Source organism: Nerophis ophidion, linkage group LG26 (assembly GCF_033978795.1).
Source record: "Nerophis ophidion isolate RoL-2023_Sa linkage group LG26, RoL_Noph_v1.0, whole genome shotgun sequence".
NCBI classification, from domain to species: Eukaryota; Metazoa; Chordata; class Actinopteri; order Syngnathiformes; family Syngnathidae; genus Nerophis; species Nerophis ophidion.
The window spans coordinates 14,669,883-14,687,713 of NC_084636.1; the positions used below are offsets into that span (position 1 = coordinate 14,669,883).

A 17,831-nucleotide genomic window follows, 5' to 3' on the forward strand; every position below is an offset into this window, starting at 1 on the left:
AGTCTGGGCTTCACTGCTTAAGCTGCTGCCCCCGCGACCCGACCTCGGATAAGCGGAAGAAAATGGATGGATGGATAGAGTTACTTTATTAATTTAAACCTGTGACATAAACTGATCAAAATGTCTTCAAAAATATATCAGATGTTTGAAATTTTTGTTTAGGACTGAAGTTCATTGACAAGTTTGAGCAAAAAAGAAAAAAAAAACGAAACTGCATATTTTTGTATTTTTTGCTTATCATTCACAATCCTTATGTAAGACAAGAAGACAAGGGGCGGTATATCTCGGTTGGTAGAGTGGCCGTGCCAGAAACTTGAGGGTTCCAGGTTCGATCCCCGCTTCCGCCATCCTAGTCAAGACACTTTACCCACCTGCTCCCAATGCCACCCACACTGGTTTAAATGTAACTTAGATATTGGGTTTTCACTATGTAAACGCTTTGAGTCACTAAAGAAAAACGCTATATAAATATAATTCACTTCACGTTTTCCTTTTTTTTAATGCTAAGTCATAAAATATGATGAAGCTAGTGAGTACACTATCCCGCCCATAAAGCCCTCTAAAAAATATACAAAAAACGCCAACAATACTCCATTTATATATTGTAACCTGAATATTAACCAAATATTACTGATATTGTTACTATAAGGGCGAACTCAGACGAATAATTTTTAGCGGCTAACTAGTTTATTCTGCTATATTGACATATTGAGCTGCTGCTGTGTTGGTGAAAGTTGTTGTTGGCATTCCGTTAGTCTCGGAAGACAATGGATTGGCGCCCCTTGGATATGCTGAAAGTTAATTCTAGATCATATACCATGCCTCTCACCTGGATAGTACAAGGATGTGGCCAAGTTACTGGAAGTCTGCTACTTCCGGTAAAAGCAAGGCTTTTTTATTAGCGACCAAAAGTTGCGAACTTTATCGTCGATGTTCTCTACGAAATCCTTTCAGCAAAAATATGGCAATATCTCGAAATGATCAAGTATGACACATAGAATGGACCTGCTATCCCCATTTGAATAAGAAAATCTCCTTTCAGTAGGCCTTTAAAATCCACAATTTTTCAAATTATTTAACGGTCTTTGAACGCACCACAGTGATATTAATATGCGAGATTTATATACCACGTTCTCCGATGTTGTCACGGGTAGTTTTAGTCTTCTGTTTCCATTTCTTTATTCATATCCCACGTTCTCCGATGTTGTCACGGGTAGTTTTAGTCTTTTATTTCCATTTCTTCCATCACATGCAATAAGGTGAGCTTTGATGACATTATGACGTCAGTGTTGAGCGCCATGTTTGCCGCTACTCGATGGAAGGAACCATTTCTTCAAAAGGGGGTGAAGGTAGCATGAGACCGTCATAATTTGATCCAACCAAACTTGTATTTTTTTTTTACATTCACGGCAACAAATATTTTATTATACTGATAATAACGTCAGTGTTGTTAACTGACATATTTTAATGAAAGGAAAAATAGTCGAGGGTACAACATTACGTCTTACCCACCCACTTTGCCGACTATGGACACGCCGCACAGATCAATATGACAACTCTGCAGTATGTACCAAAAACATTCGTGACGGAAGAAGCATTATTTTTATCCAAGGTGAAACGTCTTAATCACAAAGAAGTGCCTTTTGTTAATTTTTTTTAAAATCAGCTTTCAATCTGCGCGTTTGCTCGAAGCTGATAGAAACCACCGAAGAAGAAGAAAACCCGGAAGTTAGCAATACGCAGTTTTTGAAGAAAAAAAATTAATAAATAAAAAATGTGTAAAGTGAAAATACTGAGAGCGTTGATGGAGCAGCGACTAAATGCCGCTGTGGACGAAATATTTGGACTGTTTGAGAAAACCATAGCAGAGTACGAAGAGGAACTCTCCAGAACGAAAGAGGAGAAAGAACAACTGGCGGCTTTTCTCCAACCCCCAGCTGTGCGACACCCAGCAGGTTTGTTTACTTATTTGTAATTTAATATTGGGGTTGCATTGTGTTTGAAAATTAGCATTGGGTTTAAAATAAAATACAACTGTAATGTAATCTGTAAATATAAATAGCCTAGACCAGGGCTCTTCAAAGTGTGGCCCGAGGGCCATTTAAAGGCCTACTGAAATGAGATTTTCTCATTCAAACGGGAAAAGCAGGTCCATTCTATGTGTCATATTTGACCATTTCGCGATATTGCCATATTTTTGCTGAAAGGATTTAGTAGAGAACAACGACGATAAAGTTTGCAACTTTTGGTCGCTAATAAAAAAGCCTTGCCTGTATCGGAAGTAGCAGACGATGTGCGCGTAACGTCACGGGTTGTGGAGCTCCTCACATCCTCACATTGTTTACAATCATGGCCACCACAAGCTAGAGCGATTCGGACCGAGAAAGCGATAATTTCCCCATTAATTTGAGTGAGGATGAAAGATTCGTGGATGAGGATAATGAGAGTGAAGGACTAGAAAAAAAAACTGTTGAGGGCAGTGAGAGCGATTCAGGTGTTATTAGACACATTTACTAGGATGATTCTGGAAAATCCCTTATCAATCAATCAATCAATGTTTACTTATATAGCCCTAAATCACTAGTGTCTCAAAGGGCTGGACAAACCACTACGACATCCTCGGTAGGCCCACATAAGGGCAAGGAAAACTCACACCCAGTGGGACGTCTGACAATGATGACTATGAGAACCTTGGAGAGGACGAAAGCAATAGATGTCGAGCGGGTCTAACATGATACTGTGAAAGTTCAATCCATAATGGATCCAACACAGCCGCGAGAGTCCAGTCCAAAGCGGATCCAACACAGCAGCGAGTGTCCCGTTCAGAGCGGAGCCAGCAGGAAACCATCCCAAGCGGAGGCGGATCAGCAGCGCAGAGATGTCCCCAGCCGATACACAGGCAAGTGGTCCATCCTGGTTTCAGACTCTGGACGAGCGGTTCTTATCTGCCTATTGTGTTACTAGTAAGATTATATGGTATCGGAAAGTCGGAGGGGTGTGGCCACGGGTGTGGTGACTGCCAGTGTTTCTGAAGAAAGCTACGCAGTTGCAGCAGGACGGAAGCTCAGCTGAAGTCTCCGGTAAGAGCCGACGTATTGCCACAATTTTCTCACCGAAACCTGCCGGTTGACATGTGGTCGGGATCCATGTTCGCTTGACCGCTCTGTTCCATAGTAAAGCTTCACCTTCGGAAATTTTAAACAAGGAAACACCGGCTGTGTTTGTGATGCTAAAGGCAGCTGCAGTGCACCGCTTCCCACCTCCATTTTTGTACTTTGAGTTCTCCATTATAAATTGAAAAAATTGCAAAAGATTCAGCAACACAGATGTCCAGAATACTGTGTAATTATGCGATTAAAGCAGACTACTTATAGCTTGGATCAGGCTGGAAAATTGTCCGCTACAACCCGAGACGTCACGCGTCTGAATTTATGCATATCACTGTAAAATGATATGTGCGTTTATTAAATTGTTTGTTTTGGAAAATGATAGGTGCATTTATTTTTTTGTTTTGCAGTACATTTAAATAGTATTTATTTTTGTAATCAGCCTGGCCTAAGCCTTGATGAAAATTTTTCTTGATTAACATGTTTTTCTGACTCACGTGGTGAATTTGTATTTTCATTTGTACTTAAATTTTATTGAAAGTTTATTTAAGAAGCATTTATTACCATTAGTAGTAACTTAGTTTGAATTTATGCATATTATCACTGCAAAACTATGTGTACGTTTTTTTGTTTTGTTATGCAGTACATTTAAATAGTATTTATTTTTGTAATCAGCCTGGCCCGAGCCTTGATATCAATTTGGTGATTAACATATGTTTTTCTGACTGAAGTGGTGAATTTGTATTTTCACTTGTACTTCAATTTTATTGAAAGTTATTACTATTGGTAGAAATTTTGTTGGAATTTATGTATAGTTGTACTGCAAATTTGTATGTGCATTTATTTTATTTTTTGTTTGTTTTGCTGTACATTTAAATAGTATTTATTTTTGCAATCAGCCTAAGCCTTGATAACAATTTTGTGACTAACACATGTTTTTCTACAATTTGACAAAGTCTATTCTGTTAAACTGTAAGTAGGTTGGATATAATTATTGAAGTTGATTAAAATCGAATAATAGGTTGGATATAATTATTGAATATGATTAAAATCAATATTGGAGTGGGTTTGGGGCCTCTATGTAGAGGAAAAGTTGGGCCCCGATGAAAAAAAAAAGTAATAATTTTGTTTGAATTTATGTATACTAGCACTGCAAAATTGTATGAGCATTTTTTTGTGTTTTTGTTTTGTAGTACATTTAAATAGTATTTTTGTAATCAGCCTGGCCTAAGCCCTGATAATTATTTTGTGACTAACACATGTTTTTTTCTGTAATTTGACACAGTCTATCCTGTTAAACCGTAAGTACGTTGGATATAGTTATTAAATATAATTAAAATAATAGGTTTGATATAATTATTGAATATGATTGAAATCAACATTTGAGTAGGCTCTCTGGGCCTCTATGTGGTGGAAAAGTTGGACCCCGAGATCAAAAATATAATAAGTAGTAATTTGGTTGAATGTATGTATATTAGCACTGCAAAATTGTATGTGCATTAATATTTTTGTTTTAAAGTACATTTACAGAGTTATTTTTTTGTTATCAGCCTAAGCCTTGATAAGTTTGTGACTAACACATGTTTTTCATTAATTTGACAGTCTATCCTGTTAAACTGTAAGTAGGTTATAATTATTGAATATGACTAAAATCGAATAATAGGTTTGATATAATTATTTAATGTGATTCAAATCAATATTCGAGTAGGCTCGGAGCCTCTATTTAGTGAAAAAGTTGGGTCCCAAGGTCAAAAAAGGTTGAGAATCCCTTTTCTACGTGGTATTTGATAAACATATACATGTTTCCTGCAAGATAAGGTAAGTGTGCTAAAGCCCTACAGTGTATTAATTATACTATTATTAATAAATAATAACAAAAAGAAAAATTTAATGACATCATTGTGTTTGTTTTTGTTACATTTCGTTGTACGGATGCAGAGACAGCAGACAAGTACCGAAAAGAAACACCCATATTTATGGAAAGGTATATGGCGTATGAAGCGCAAGTTGAGGTACAAAGCGAAATTATCCAGTCCCTAGAAGCATTCTGATTGGCAACCAGGGATAGGTGCTTCCTGACTGCCAACAGGAACAGGTGACAGAGTGGTGACAAATTTAGGCAAACAGGATGTGGAACAAAATATAAGAGCGCTGGGCAGGAAATAATACAAAAAAGTAATAAAAACTGTTATGTTAGATCATGACAGGTTTTAGGGTGAATGTACAAAAGAGTACCATGTGGCCGCTATATAGCCTTCAACTTTTTTGCTTGCAAAAGTTTGGACACCCCTGGTCTAGACTTTATTTTTGTTAGGTAAAAAACTCCGGAGTCCCTCTGGATTTAATTTTAAAACCAGGTTTAAAATGCTTGTACTTTAAAATGTCCTTGTGAAGAAATACTAAGTGGAATTACAAGGCACCTATTCTTGGATATTTTGCAGTTAACACAGTAAATGAATCACGGCGCTATCGGTAGTTTTAGCACAGAAAAAAAAATTTGTGTCCAAGTTTTCATCCAAACCTGTACACTGTATTATTTTTTTTATTCATCACAGTTCTCGTCTGAAGGCCCGCTAAAGGATCCAAAGTATTCATCCTGTATAAGAGGGGACATGCCCAGTTTCCCTTCATTGTGGTGCAAAACAACAGCTGTTAAAGGGGAACATTATCACAATTTCAAAAGGGTTAAAAACAATAAAAATCAGTTCCCAGTGGCTTGTTTTATTTTTCGAAGTTTTTTTCAAAATTTTACACCTCCCGGAATATCCATAAAAAAGCTTTAAAGTTCTTGATTTTCGCTATTTGCGATGCAACTGTCCATTTCCCTGTGACGTCATACAGGGCTGCCAATACAAACAACATGGCGGTTACCACAGCAAGATATAGCGACATTAGCTCGGATTCAGACTCGGATTTCAGCGGCTTAAGCGATTCAACAGATTACGCATGTATTGAAACAGGTGGTCGGAGTATGGAGGCAGATAGCGAAAACGAAATTGAAGAAGAAACTGAAGCTATTGAGCGAATAGCTATTGACGCTATTCGGCCATAGCATGGGTGTACCTAATGAAGTGGCCCATAGCATGGCTGCCTTTTTAGCATCGCCGGTAAAATGTGCGGACCAAACGATCAGGACTTTCGCATCTTGTGACACTGAAGCAACTTAAATCCGTTGATTGGTAAGTGTTTGTTTCGCATTAAATGTGGGTATCTAGCTTCAAATGTACATACAGCTAGCGTAAATAGCATGTTAGCATCGATTAGCGTAGCATGTTTGCATAGATTAGCTGGCAGTCATGCTGCGACCAAATAGGTCTGATTAGCACATAAGTCAACAACATCAACAAAACTCACCTTTGTGATTTTGTTGACTTAATCGTTGCAAATGCATCTGCAGGTTATCCATACATCTCTGTGCCATGTCTGTCTTAGCATCGCCGGTCAAATGTGCAGACACTCTGGTACATTCAATGGGGGTCTGGCGGCAGATTTCTTGCAAGTGGTGCAACTTGAATCCCTCCCTTTTAGTGTTGTTACACCCTCCGACAACACACCAACGAGGCATGATGTCTCCAAAGTTCCAAAAAATAGTCGAAAAAACGGAAAATAACAGCGCTGAGACCCGGTGTTTGTAATGTGAAAATGAAAATGGCGGGTGTATTACCTCGGTGACGTCACGTTCAGACGTCATCGCTACAAGACCGATTAACAGAAAGGCGTTTAATTTGCCAAAATTCACCCATTTAGAGTTCAGAAACCGGTTGAAAAATTACATGGTCTTTTTTCTGCAACATCAAGGTATATATTGACGCTTGCATAGGTTTGGTGATAATGTTCCCCTTTAAAATACAAAGAAGAAAAGTTTTAAAAGAAAATTACCTTTATTTGTACAATGTACAGTGAAATTTATGGAGGTTGATTTAAACTGAATTTATGTAACTGCATTTTTTGCATTTTAATTTTGTGAACTGAATTTTTTTTTTTCACACACGATTAAGTCAGTTTGTCAAAATAGTGTTTTAAAATTCAGTGTGTAAAAATGAATGTAAATATACAGTACAGGCCAAACATTTAGACACACCTTCTCATTCAATGTGTTTTCTTTTTTTCCCATGACTAGGTGATTGTCACTGAAGGCATCAAAACTATGAATGAACACACATAACAAAAAAAGGTGAAATAACTGAAAACATGTTTTGCATTCTAGTTCAGTGGTTCTTAACCTTGTTGGAGGTACCGAACCTCACCGGTTTCATATGCGCATTCATCGAAAAATAAAATGTCTTGTTTTTTTTTTCAAATTCAAGACAAAGTTGTATGTTTTTGGTACCACTTTAGTATGTGGAACATATTCTAAGTAACAAAGACTTAATTTAGAGTTATTTGGACACTAGGGGAACATATTCTATGTAATAAAGACTTAATTTAGAGTTATTTAGTTAGGGTTGGGGTTGGGGTTAGAGGCTTAGGGTTATAATAATGCCATGCCGAATAAGGCATTAATAACTACTTAATAGTTAAGAGCCAACATGTGACTAATTTGCATGTTTAAAAAGCAACTAATTAATGGTGAATATGTTCCCCTTACTAAAGTGTTACTATGTTTTTTTTACTGGTGCACAAAATTAACCGTGCATGAACATCACCTTGTTCAACTGCAAAACTAACAGTGCGTTAACTCACAACAAATTACACACCTGCAAATCAGTCAGCTGTTGCCGTATCCGTAATACACCTATAGGGAGAAGTTTTTATTTGCACGATGAGAAGTTTTTATTTGCACAATGAGTCGGGTGTGTTTTGACTTACGCCGAAGCTCTGAGCCCGACTCACCGAACCCCTAGGGTTCGATCGAACCCAGGTTAAGAACCACTGTTCTAGTTTGTTCAAAATAGCCACCCTTTGCTCGGATTACTGCTTTGCACACTCTCAATCTGAGGCTGAGTTGACTTGAAACTGTTTAATGTTGCACTTTTTATATGTAAAAGAAAAGTTTTGTAATTTTATTTCATCTGAGCAACAACTGAAGGCAGTTTAATGTTGATTAACGTGGACCCCGACTTAAACAAGTTGAAAAACTGATTGGGGTGTTACCATTTAGTGGTCAATTGTACGGAATGTGTACTGTACTGTGCAATCTACTAATAAAAGTCTCAATCAATCAAAAAAACACTTTATATGTAGAAAGGTTTTAAGAAACCATTCTGAGCTTTATCTTATTTAGTTTTTATTTTATGTATGTTGACCACATTAACCCTGGCAATGGACCCTGTGTGTATATGTATGTTATGCCATATTTTACAAATTTGGTAAATAAATAACCAAAAAATGTATATTTTGTTGGTTTCTTACTGTACCGAAAATGAACTGAACCGTGACCTCTAAACCGAGGTATGTACCGAACCAAAATTTTTGTGTGCTGTTGCACCCCTAAGCACTGCACATTATAATGGCGGCGACAGTTTTGGTGTTAAAGGTCTACAAAAAAGTTATGTAGACAGTCCGGTGGGCTGGATTGAAAATCGCAAACATTTCATACCTTACCGCTACATCAGACCTGTGCAAATTAAGGCCACATGCGGCCCTTTAAGCTTTTCAATCTGGCCCGCCGGACATTCCCCCCCAATTTTTTTTAAATCTTTACGATGGAAGGTGTAGCTACCATTATGTGCATTCATGTTTTCAAATGAACTATACAATACAATTCAATGGTTGGAATCTGCGCTTTTGTATGATATACTAGTTAATATGGTAATCTAATTAGTTACTGTGGTCATCTAATTAGTTATTATGGTCATCTAATTAGTTATTATGGTCATCAGTGTGGGTGAGGAGCGTTTCCACAGTGTTTCAAGAGGCTGAAATGCTGGTATCAGGGACAGACGCGAAAGGAGATTATGACAACAAAGGTGTAAAGCTTAGTGATATGTTGCTAGGGTTTTTTTTTACCCCTCACGTTCATATTTTACTATGTTTTATGCATTTTTGTTGTTTGTAAAATATGTGGATGGAGAGGGGGTGTGACGTTCATATGTTGTCAATATTCAGTGTTTTATCCTTCATAGTTAATATTGTAAAACCACTCATTCTTTATAGATGAGGTGGCAACTTGTCCAGGGTGTACACTGCCTTCCGCCCGATTGTAGCTAAGATAGGCTCCAGCACTCTCTGCGACCCCAAAAGGGACAAGCGGCAGAAAATGGATGGTTGGATGGATTCTGGGTCGCATTCAGTAAAAAAATAAATACAATTCCAATACGTTTTTTTAAGGCGGTCTATTATACCGTTTTTAACTTTCAATCAGACATTGGGAGGTTTTGTATTAGTGTTCCTGAAAATAGACACATTTTTTTTCTCTAAATTTGGACCCCCGAGGCAAAGTAATTGCCCAGGCCTGCGCTAAATCCTACTAACCTTATTTGTGTTATATGTTGTTCCGCAGACATCCAAAAGGTGTCAGTGAAGAGTGAAGAGGAGCTTCCCGCAAGGGGCCCCAATGTGGGGCAGAAAAGGCTGGAGCCCCCTCACATTAAAGAGGAAGAAGAGGAACCTTGGGAGCAATTTCAAGAGTTGGAGGATGCGGATGAGGAAGATGAAGATCAGTCCTTCCAGTTTGGTCGCAGTCAAAGTAAGGAGAACAGAGGGGCGGAGCTTCCATCTCAACACATCGTGGAAGCTGATGGAGAGAATTGTGAAGATGTAAACTCAGAACCAGACATAAAATTTGCTCCACTGGCCGACATGGACGACATGATGTCCGACGCTTCTGAGAGCGATCACAGTGAGGACATCCAAAAACCTTTGGAGAATAATAAGACCTCTAAAGGCGATCTGAGAGAGAATACCCACAACAAACACTTTGACTGCACTCAATGTGGGAAATCACTAAAGAACCGGGACAGTCTGAGAAGACACATGATCACACACACCGGAGAGAAGCGTTTTGTTTGCGCCGTTTGTGCGAAAAGTTTCTACCTAAAGCACAACTTGATAATACACATGAGAACACACACCGGGGAGAAACCTTTCGCTTGCTCAGTTTGCCAGAGCCGATTCTCTACAAAGGACAACATGAAAAGACACATGATGAAACACACAGGCGAGAATTTCCTTCACTCCAAACACTTCGAATGCTCCGAGTGTGGGAAAGTATTCGGTCGAAGGGGATATTTGACCCGACACATGAGAACGCACACCGGAGAGAAACCTTTCGCTTGCACGGTCTGCGATAAAAGGCTGTCCTCAAAGGTGTATATGAAAACGCACATGTTGATCCACACAGGTGAGAATCCCTTCCCCTGTTCAGTTTGTGCCAGGACCTTTAGAGACAAGTATCAGCTGATCAAGCACATGAGAACACACACCGGGAGAGAAACCTTGGCGTTGCAAAATGTGTCCTGAGACGTCGGACTTGAATACACTCAAAAACAGATAAAAAAATGCAGCATGTCTTAATAAGCATGTGTAACAGGGTCAATGTACATTAGGTAAATATATCTTTATGTCTTATTTTGATCTCCAAGGTAGCGATAATCTGTATTACAGAATTCCTGTCAATATATTTTTTTCATTTAAAGGTTGATTTAGTCATCCTAACTCGTTGGCTTGTCATTTTGGGCTTTGTACGAGCCCGTTTTGATTGAGGGATTAGTTTTGTGCCGACCTTGTCAAGTTTGTTTCACTGCCAGCCTAATATGCTAACTGTATTTTTAATGCCATTGATTAGGGTGAACCGGACTTACAAATTACCTTTTGTAAATTAAACAGTCATATTATGTCTTATGATGTAAACTGCTATTGCTTATTTTTTTTTAGCTTAAACTGTTTTAGCAAGTTCAACAAAAATAAATGAAAATTCCTCCTTTCTGCCTGTAAGTAAACTTTGTTATTAATTCCGCTTAACTTTAAATATCTGGGGAGTATTCCAGAAAGCAGTTTAAGTGAAAACTACATATGTGAAGCCTGAGATAAGGAAATTTTAGGGATATCCCTAACAAAAAAAAGAAGTCAAACTCAAAAGTCCCTTACCATGGTAACTTAACCTTTAAGGCTCAAGCTGTTTGTTTACATGCTTTTTTTTTTATATTTCTCTTTGCTATTTGGGCTTATTGGACCCTAATTAGAATAAAAGCTAAAAACCATCTTTTGATATGATGGACTTAGTCCATAAGTACACAAATGTGTACTTCATGTTTAGTGACATGCTAATTTTAATTTTTTACACTTTTTTCCCCCCCAAATTGCATTGTATGTTATACTCTTCTGACACCACCAGATGGCAGTATAATTGTCCATATGTCGGCATATGGACAATTATAAAAAAATTCAGTAGTGTACACAATTTTGGAAATAAGAGTGCTGTCCATTTATGTGGCCATTAAGGCCTTAAGAGTAATCTGGCTATATCCACACTGCATGGTAGAATGTCCAATTCGGATTGTTTTTTTTTGTCAAATCTAATATTTGTATGTTGTCGTTCACATTATGAAAAATGCAACGTCTTTTTTTTTGTCCTGTCCAGTAACTCAGGCACATCATATTGTTGATGTAGACGCCCTTATCTGCTGTAGATTTTTTTTTTACAAAAGAGAAGTGTGGAATTCTTCTCTTGTTGCCGAATTTGTATTTTACTTTTTTAAATGGATTTATTTAATGTTAGGTGCAGCCGGACCGCAGCAGGAGGGGATAGAAAGAAGAAAAAAGAAGAGGGGGATTAGACAGAGACAACAACAAAAACAGAACATCAGCAGCAAATGAAATGTGTAAAAATATGAAAAATTATAGCAAAGAAGCAATTGGTGAAGTAAATATTAATAACACAGAAATGACATTGAACTTTATATGTAGCACTAATATGAAACCAATAGAAATAGAACAATTGATAATGAATAATAACAATTACCTCGTTTCAAAAATACAATTGTTTCAAATGCAACAATACATATATGTAATGATAACTTGAATGGCATAGATGGAGGGGAAGAAGGAAGCAAACTATATTAACCTTATAGATTGTTATAGTAAAAATAGTTTGAGGTTTGTCAGTGTGCAATGGGGGAAAGTTAATATATGTTTGATGAAACGTGATACGTATGACTGCATGTAGGCATATGTATGTTTGTACAGTGAATGTATATCAATCAATCAATCAATGTTTACTTATATAGCCCTAAATCACTAGTGTCTCAAAGGGCTGCACAAACCACTACGACATCCTCGGTAGGCCCACATAAGGGCAAGGAAAACTCACACCCAGTGGGACATCGGTGACAATAATGACCCAGTGGGACGTCGGTGACAATGATGACTATGAGAACCTTGGAGAGGAAGAAAGCAATGGATGTCGAGCGGGTCTATACTGTGAAAGTTCAATCCATAATGGATCCAACACAGTCGCGAGAGTCCAGTCCAAAGCGGATCCAACACAGCAGCGAGAGTCCCGTTCACAGCGGAGCCAGCAGGAAACCATCCCAAGCGGAGGCGGATCAGCAGCGCAGAGATGTCCCCAGCCGATACACAGGCGAGCAGTACATGGCCACCGGATCGGACCGGACTCCCTCCACAAAGGAGAGTGGGACATAGAAGAAAAGGAAAAGAAACGGCAGATCAACTGGTCTAAAAAGGGAGTCTATTTAAAGGCTAGAGTATACAAATGAGTTTTAAGGTGAGACTTAAATGCTTCTACTGAGGTGGCATCTCGAACTGTTACCGGGAGGGCATTCCAGAGTACTGGAGCCCGAAATGAAAAAGCTCTACAGCCCGCAGACTTTTTTTGGGCTTTGGGAATCACTAATAAGCCGGAGTCCTTTGAACGCAGATTTCTTGCCGGGACATATGGTACAATACAATCGGCAAGATAGGATGGAGCTAGACCGTGTAGTATTTTATACGTAAGTAGTAAAACCTTAAAGTCACATCTTAAGTGCACAGGAAGACAGTGCAGGCGAGCCAGTACAGGCGTAATGTGATTAAACTTTCTTGTTCTTGTCAAAAGTCTAGCAGCCGCATTTTGTACCAACTGTAATCTTTTAATGCTAGACATGGGGAGACCCGAAAATAATACGTTACAGTAATCGAGGCGAGACGTAACAAACGCATGGATAATGATCTCAGCGTCTATAGTGGACAGAATGGAACAAATTTTAGCGATATTGCGGAGATGAAAAAAGGCCGTTTTAGTAACGCTTTTAATGTGTGCCTCAAAGGAGAGAGTTGGGTCGAAGATAATACCCAGATTCTTTACCGTGTCGCCTTGTTTAATTGTTTGGTTGTCAAATGTTAGAGTTGTATTATTAAATAGAATTCGGTGTCTAGCAGGACCGATAATCAGCATTTCCGTTTTTTTGGCGTTGAGTTGCAAAACGTTAGCGGACATCCATTGTTTAATTTCATTAAGACACGCCTCCAGCTGACTACAATCCGGCATGTTGGTCAGCTTTAGGGGCATGTAGAGTTGGGTGTCATCAGCATAACAGTGAAAGCTAACACCGTATTTGCGTATGATGTCACCTAGCGGCAGCATGTAGATGCTGAAGAGTGCAGGGCCAAGGACCGAACCCTGGGGAACTCCACACATTACCTTAACGTAGTCCGAGGTCACATTGTTATGGGAGACACACTGCATCCTATCAGTAAGATAAGAGTTAAACCAAGACAGGGCTAAGTCGGACATACCAATTTGTGTTTTGATACGTTCTAATAAAATATTATGATCGACAGTATCGAAAGCAGCGCTAAGATCGAGGAGCAGCAACATAGATGACGCATCAGAATCCATCGTTAGCAATAGATCATTAGTCATTTTTGCGAGGGCTGTCTCCGTGGAGTGATTTGCCCTGAAACCGGATTGAAAGGTTTCACATAGATTGTTAGACGCTAAGTGTTCATTTAACTGCTCCGCAACAATTTTTTCGAGGATTTTTGAAATAAAGGGAAGGTGAGACACCGGTCGGTAGTTTACCATGAGGTCAGGATCGAGGTTAGGTCTTTTAAGAAGAGGATGAATAACCGCTTTTTTGAATGCTAGGGGAACAGTGCCCGAGGAAAGTGATACGTTTATAATATTTAGCACTGATGGACCTAATAATACAAAGAGCTCCTTGATCAGTTTCCCAGGAAGAGGGTCAAGTAAACATGTTTGTTTTATTCCATTTACACGTTGTAACAATTCCTCTAATGTTATTTCCGCAAAACGAGAGAAACTATTTTGGAGGGCAGTATCCGCCGTATATACAATCGTGTCAGTGTTAATAGAACCCTGTTGTAGCTGGGACACATTGTCTTTAATCTCCTTTCTAATGACTTCAATTTTCTTACTAAAGAATTGCATAAAGTCATCAGCTGAGTGGGTGGAGCTACTGGAAGGAGTCCCTTGTTGGGTTAGCGATGCTACCGTACTAAACAAAAATTTAGGATCGTTTTTATTACGGTGGATGAGATTTGAGTAATATTTAGCTTTAGCTAAGGTAAGCATGCGTTTATAAGTTATTAAACCATCACTCCATGCTTGATGGTGCACCTCAAGTTTAGTCGTGCGCCATTTGCGTTCCAGCTTTCTGCATAATAATTTCTGAGCTCTAGTTTCTTCTGTAAACCACGGGGTGCGCTTTTTTGGAGCCTTTTTTAACTTTAGCGGTGCTATGTTATCAATGGTTTCGCGCAGGGCGTCGTTAAAGTTGTTAGTGAGGTTATCAATAGACCCCACATACTTTGGGAATGGTGCCATTACCGAGGGCAGTAGGTCAGCAAGAGTTGTCGTTGTGGCCGTATTTATGTTGCGGCTGCTATAGCAGTTATTATTATTATTAGTTTGACGAACATGCGTCTGAACCTCGAATTTTATAAGGTAATGATCGGACAATACTTTAGTGTACGGGAGTATCGTAACTTTGGAAACGGTGATACCCCTGACAAGCACTAGGTCTATCGTATTACCGTTGCGATGCGTGGGTTCATTTATTATTTGTGTGAGACCACAGCTATCAATTATAGTCTGGAGCGCTACGCACGGTGGGTCCGATGGGGTATTCATATGGATATTAAAGTCCCCCATTATGATTATATTATCGGCGTGTGTCACTAGATCAGCAACGAACTCTGAGAATTCATTGATAAAGTCCGAATAGGGCCCTGGGGGGCGGTAGATAACAGCCAGGTGTAGAGGGAGCGGTGTGACAGACTTCATAGTAAGCACCTCAAACGATGTATATTTATTATTTATGTTAGGACTAAGGTTAAAGTTTTCGTTGTATATTAGTGCGACCCCCCCACCCCTTTTAAGCGGACGGGCAATATGCGCATGTGTAAAGTTAGGAGGACATGCCTCATTTAGCGCAAAAAAGTCGTTTGGTTTAAGCCAGGTTTCGCTGAGACCGATGACGTTAAGATTGTTGTCTCTGATAATATCATTAACTAACAACGTTTTGGGAGACAATGATCTTATGTTTAAAAAAACCTATATTATAGGTAGTCGGCTGTTTTAGGGAATTTTTGATCAAATTATCCGTAGTAGCAATATTAATAATGTTGTGTTCATTATGCCCAGTGCATTTAGTATAATTACGACCATATCTAGGAATTGATACGACGGGAATTTTCCGATTGTTTGATTGTTGCTTTGATAAACTGCACGCATCATGGTTAGCCACCTCAGTAACGGGGATTTTCCGATTGTTTGTTTGTTGCTTTGATAAACTGCACGCATCATAGTTAGCCACCTCGGTAAAACACATGTCCAACTCTGAAACACTCAAAGCAGAAAAAACTTGTTCTAATTTAACTGACTTCTTACCCAGACCAGTAGTCTCGCATCCTTTATTTAAATCTCGCGGCAGGATGGAGGGAAGTGGTGTTCTGTGGGGATTAGCCTTCTGCTTTGTTTTAAGCCCCGCTCGGCATCCGCGTTTCCGATCACACCGCTGGCATCTGCTCCGTAGACGGCCCCCGCTGCTACTAGACTGCGCTGCTTCACAGGCCGCTGGATGTAGCCGCCGAAGTATTCCCATGCTAGTTAGCACGTCGAACAAGCACGCGTCTATCAGTCCAAAACGGCCCGATATGTCCATATCCAGAAGTGTCTGGCGGTCGTACGTGATCACGGAGTGACCACGATGCGAGCCAGCCATGAAGTCTGCAGAACTGTCCGGCATTTCCGCCAAATGTTCCATCTTTAGCAAGAGCTCCGCAGTGTCGCAGCCCGTCCGGGCGCCGCCATCAAACTTTATTCAATGTACAGTATGTACAGTATGTGTATTTGTATGTTTGAACAGTGAATGTATATGTACAGTATGTGTATATGTATGTTTGTACAGTGATTGTGCGTGTGGCTGTACCTTTTGTCAAAAAAATTAATTGATGGGGTCAAAGGTCAAGGGGCAGGGCTAAGGGGGGTCACGTGTCATGGGGCAGGACTTACCCAGGAAGTGGGCAGAGCTTAACCAGGAAGAGGGAGTGGTTAAGACCTGAAGATGGAGTGGTTAAGACCAGAAGAGGGTGGGACTTAACCCGGAAGGATCTAAGTCTGGAAGAGGGAGTGGTTAAGACCGTAAGAGGGCGGGACTTAACCCGGAAGGACCTAAGACCGGAAGGGGGCGTGATCAAAAGGGAAGAAAGGTGGGTTTAGTGTGACAGCCATCTGTTTGACCCAGGTTCAATTTTGTGGAATGTTGTATTGTTAGATATGATTGATAGGTCCGGTAAAATGGGGGAAAATGTGCGGTAAAATGGGGGAAAAATGTGTGTGTGTGGGGGGGGGGGTTATGATGAGGGGTGTGAGTTACAAAGTGAGTCGGTATTTGGAAAATGAATATGGAATGATGAATCTGTCCTTTGAGCCCCCAACATACACGCACACGCACACGGGGGTTTCAAAGGGAGGTGCACGGGTTAGTCATTATTTGGAACTTTATACGTTAGAGTAAAGACTTTGTTTGTTTCAGCCATGATTAGCAAAACGCCTGTTTCCATCTATAAAAATACAAACTCCGTTTCCATATGAGTTGGAAAATTGTGTTAGATGTAAATTTAAACGGAATACTATTATTTGCAAATCATTTTCAACTCATATTCAGTTAAATATGCTACAAAGACAACATATTTGATATTCAAACTGATAATCTTTTTTTTTTTGCAAATAATCATTACCTTTTGAATTTGATGCCAGCAACACGTGACAAAGAAGTTGGGAAATGTGGCAATAAATACTGATAAAGTTGAGAAATACTCATCAAACACTTATTTGGAACATCCCACAGGTGTGCAGGCTAATTGGGAACAGGTGGTTGCCATGATTGGGTATAAAAGCAGCTTCCATGAAATGCTACGTAATTCACAAACAAGAATGGGTCACCAATTTGTAAGCAAATTGTCGAACAATTTTAGAACACATTTGCCAACGAGCTATTGCAAGGAATTTAGAGATTTTACCATCTACGGTCCATAAAATCATCAAAAGGTTCAGAGAACTCCTCTCTGAGCTGCTACCTTGCCGTGGTAGAGGAGTTTGCGTGTCCCAATGATCCTAGGAGCTATGTTGTCTGGGGGCTTTCATGCCCACTGGTAGGGTCTCCCAAGACAAACAGGTCCTAGGTGAGTGATCAGACAAAGAGCAGCTCAAAGACTTCTATGGAATTACAACAAAATGAACCCAGATTTCCCTCGCCCGGACGTGGGTCACCGGGGCCCCGCTCTGGAGCCAAGCCCGGAGTTGGGGCACGATGGCGAGCG

The 17,831-nt window shown here is 39.6% G+C and overlaps 1 protein-coding gene across 1 annotated transcript; it reads left to right on the forward strand.

Annotated features, from left to right (window-relative positions):
* The first annotated feature begins 1,518 nt into the window (after positions 1-1,518).
* LOC133543532 (zinc finger protein OZF-like) lies at positions 1,519-10,971 on the forward strand. Its single transcript, XM_061888140.1, has 2 exons — positions 1,519-1,955; positions 9,550-10,971. The coding sequence occupies exons 1-2, from the start codon at positions 1,775-1,777 to the stop codon at positions 10,506-10,508; spliced, it is 1,140 nt and encodes a 379-aa protein (XP_061744124.1). The 5' UTR covers positions 1,519-1,774; the 3' UTR covers positions 10,509-10,971.
* Positions 10,972-17,831: the final 6,860 nt, after the last annotated feature.

What these genes read in the sequence shown, in the direction of transcription:
- LOC133543532 (XM_061888140.1), top strand. Translation starts at nt 1,775, where the DNA reads ATGTGTAAAGTGAAAATACTGAGAGCGTTGATGGAGCAGCGACTAAAT. An exon ending in AGCTGTGCGACACCCAGCAG is followed by an intron (nt 1,956 to 9,549) that starts GTTTGTTTACTT and finishes GTTGTTCCGCAG; the next exon opens with ACATCCAAAAGGTGTCAGTG.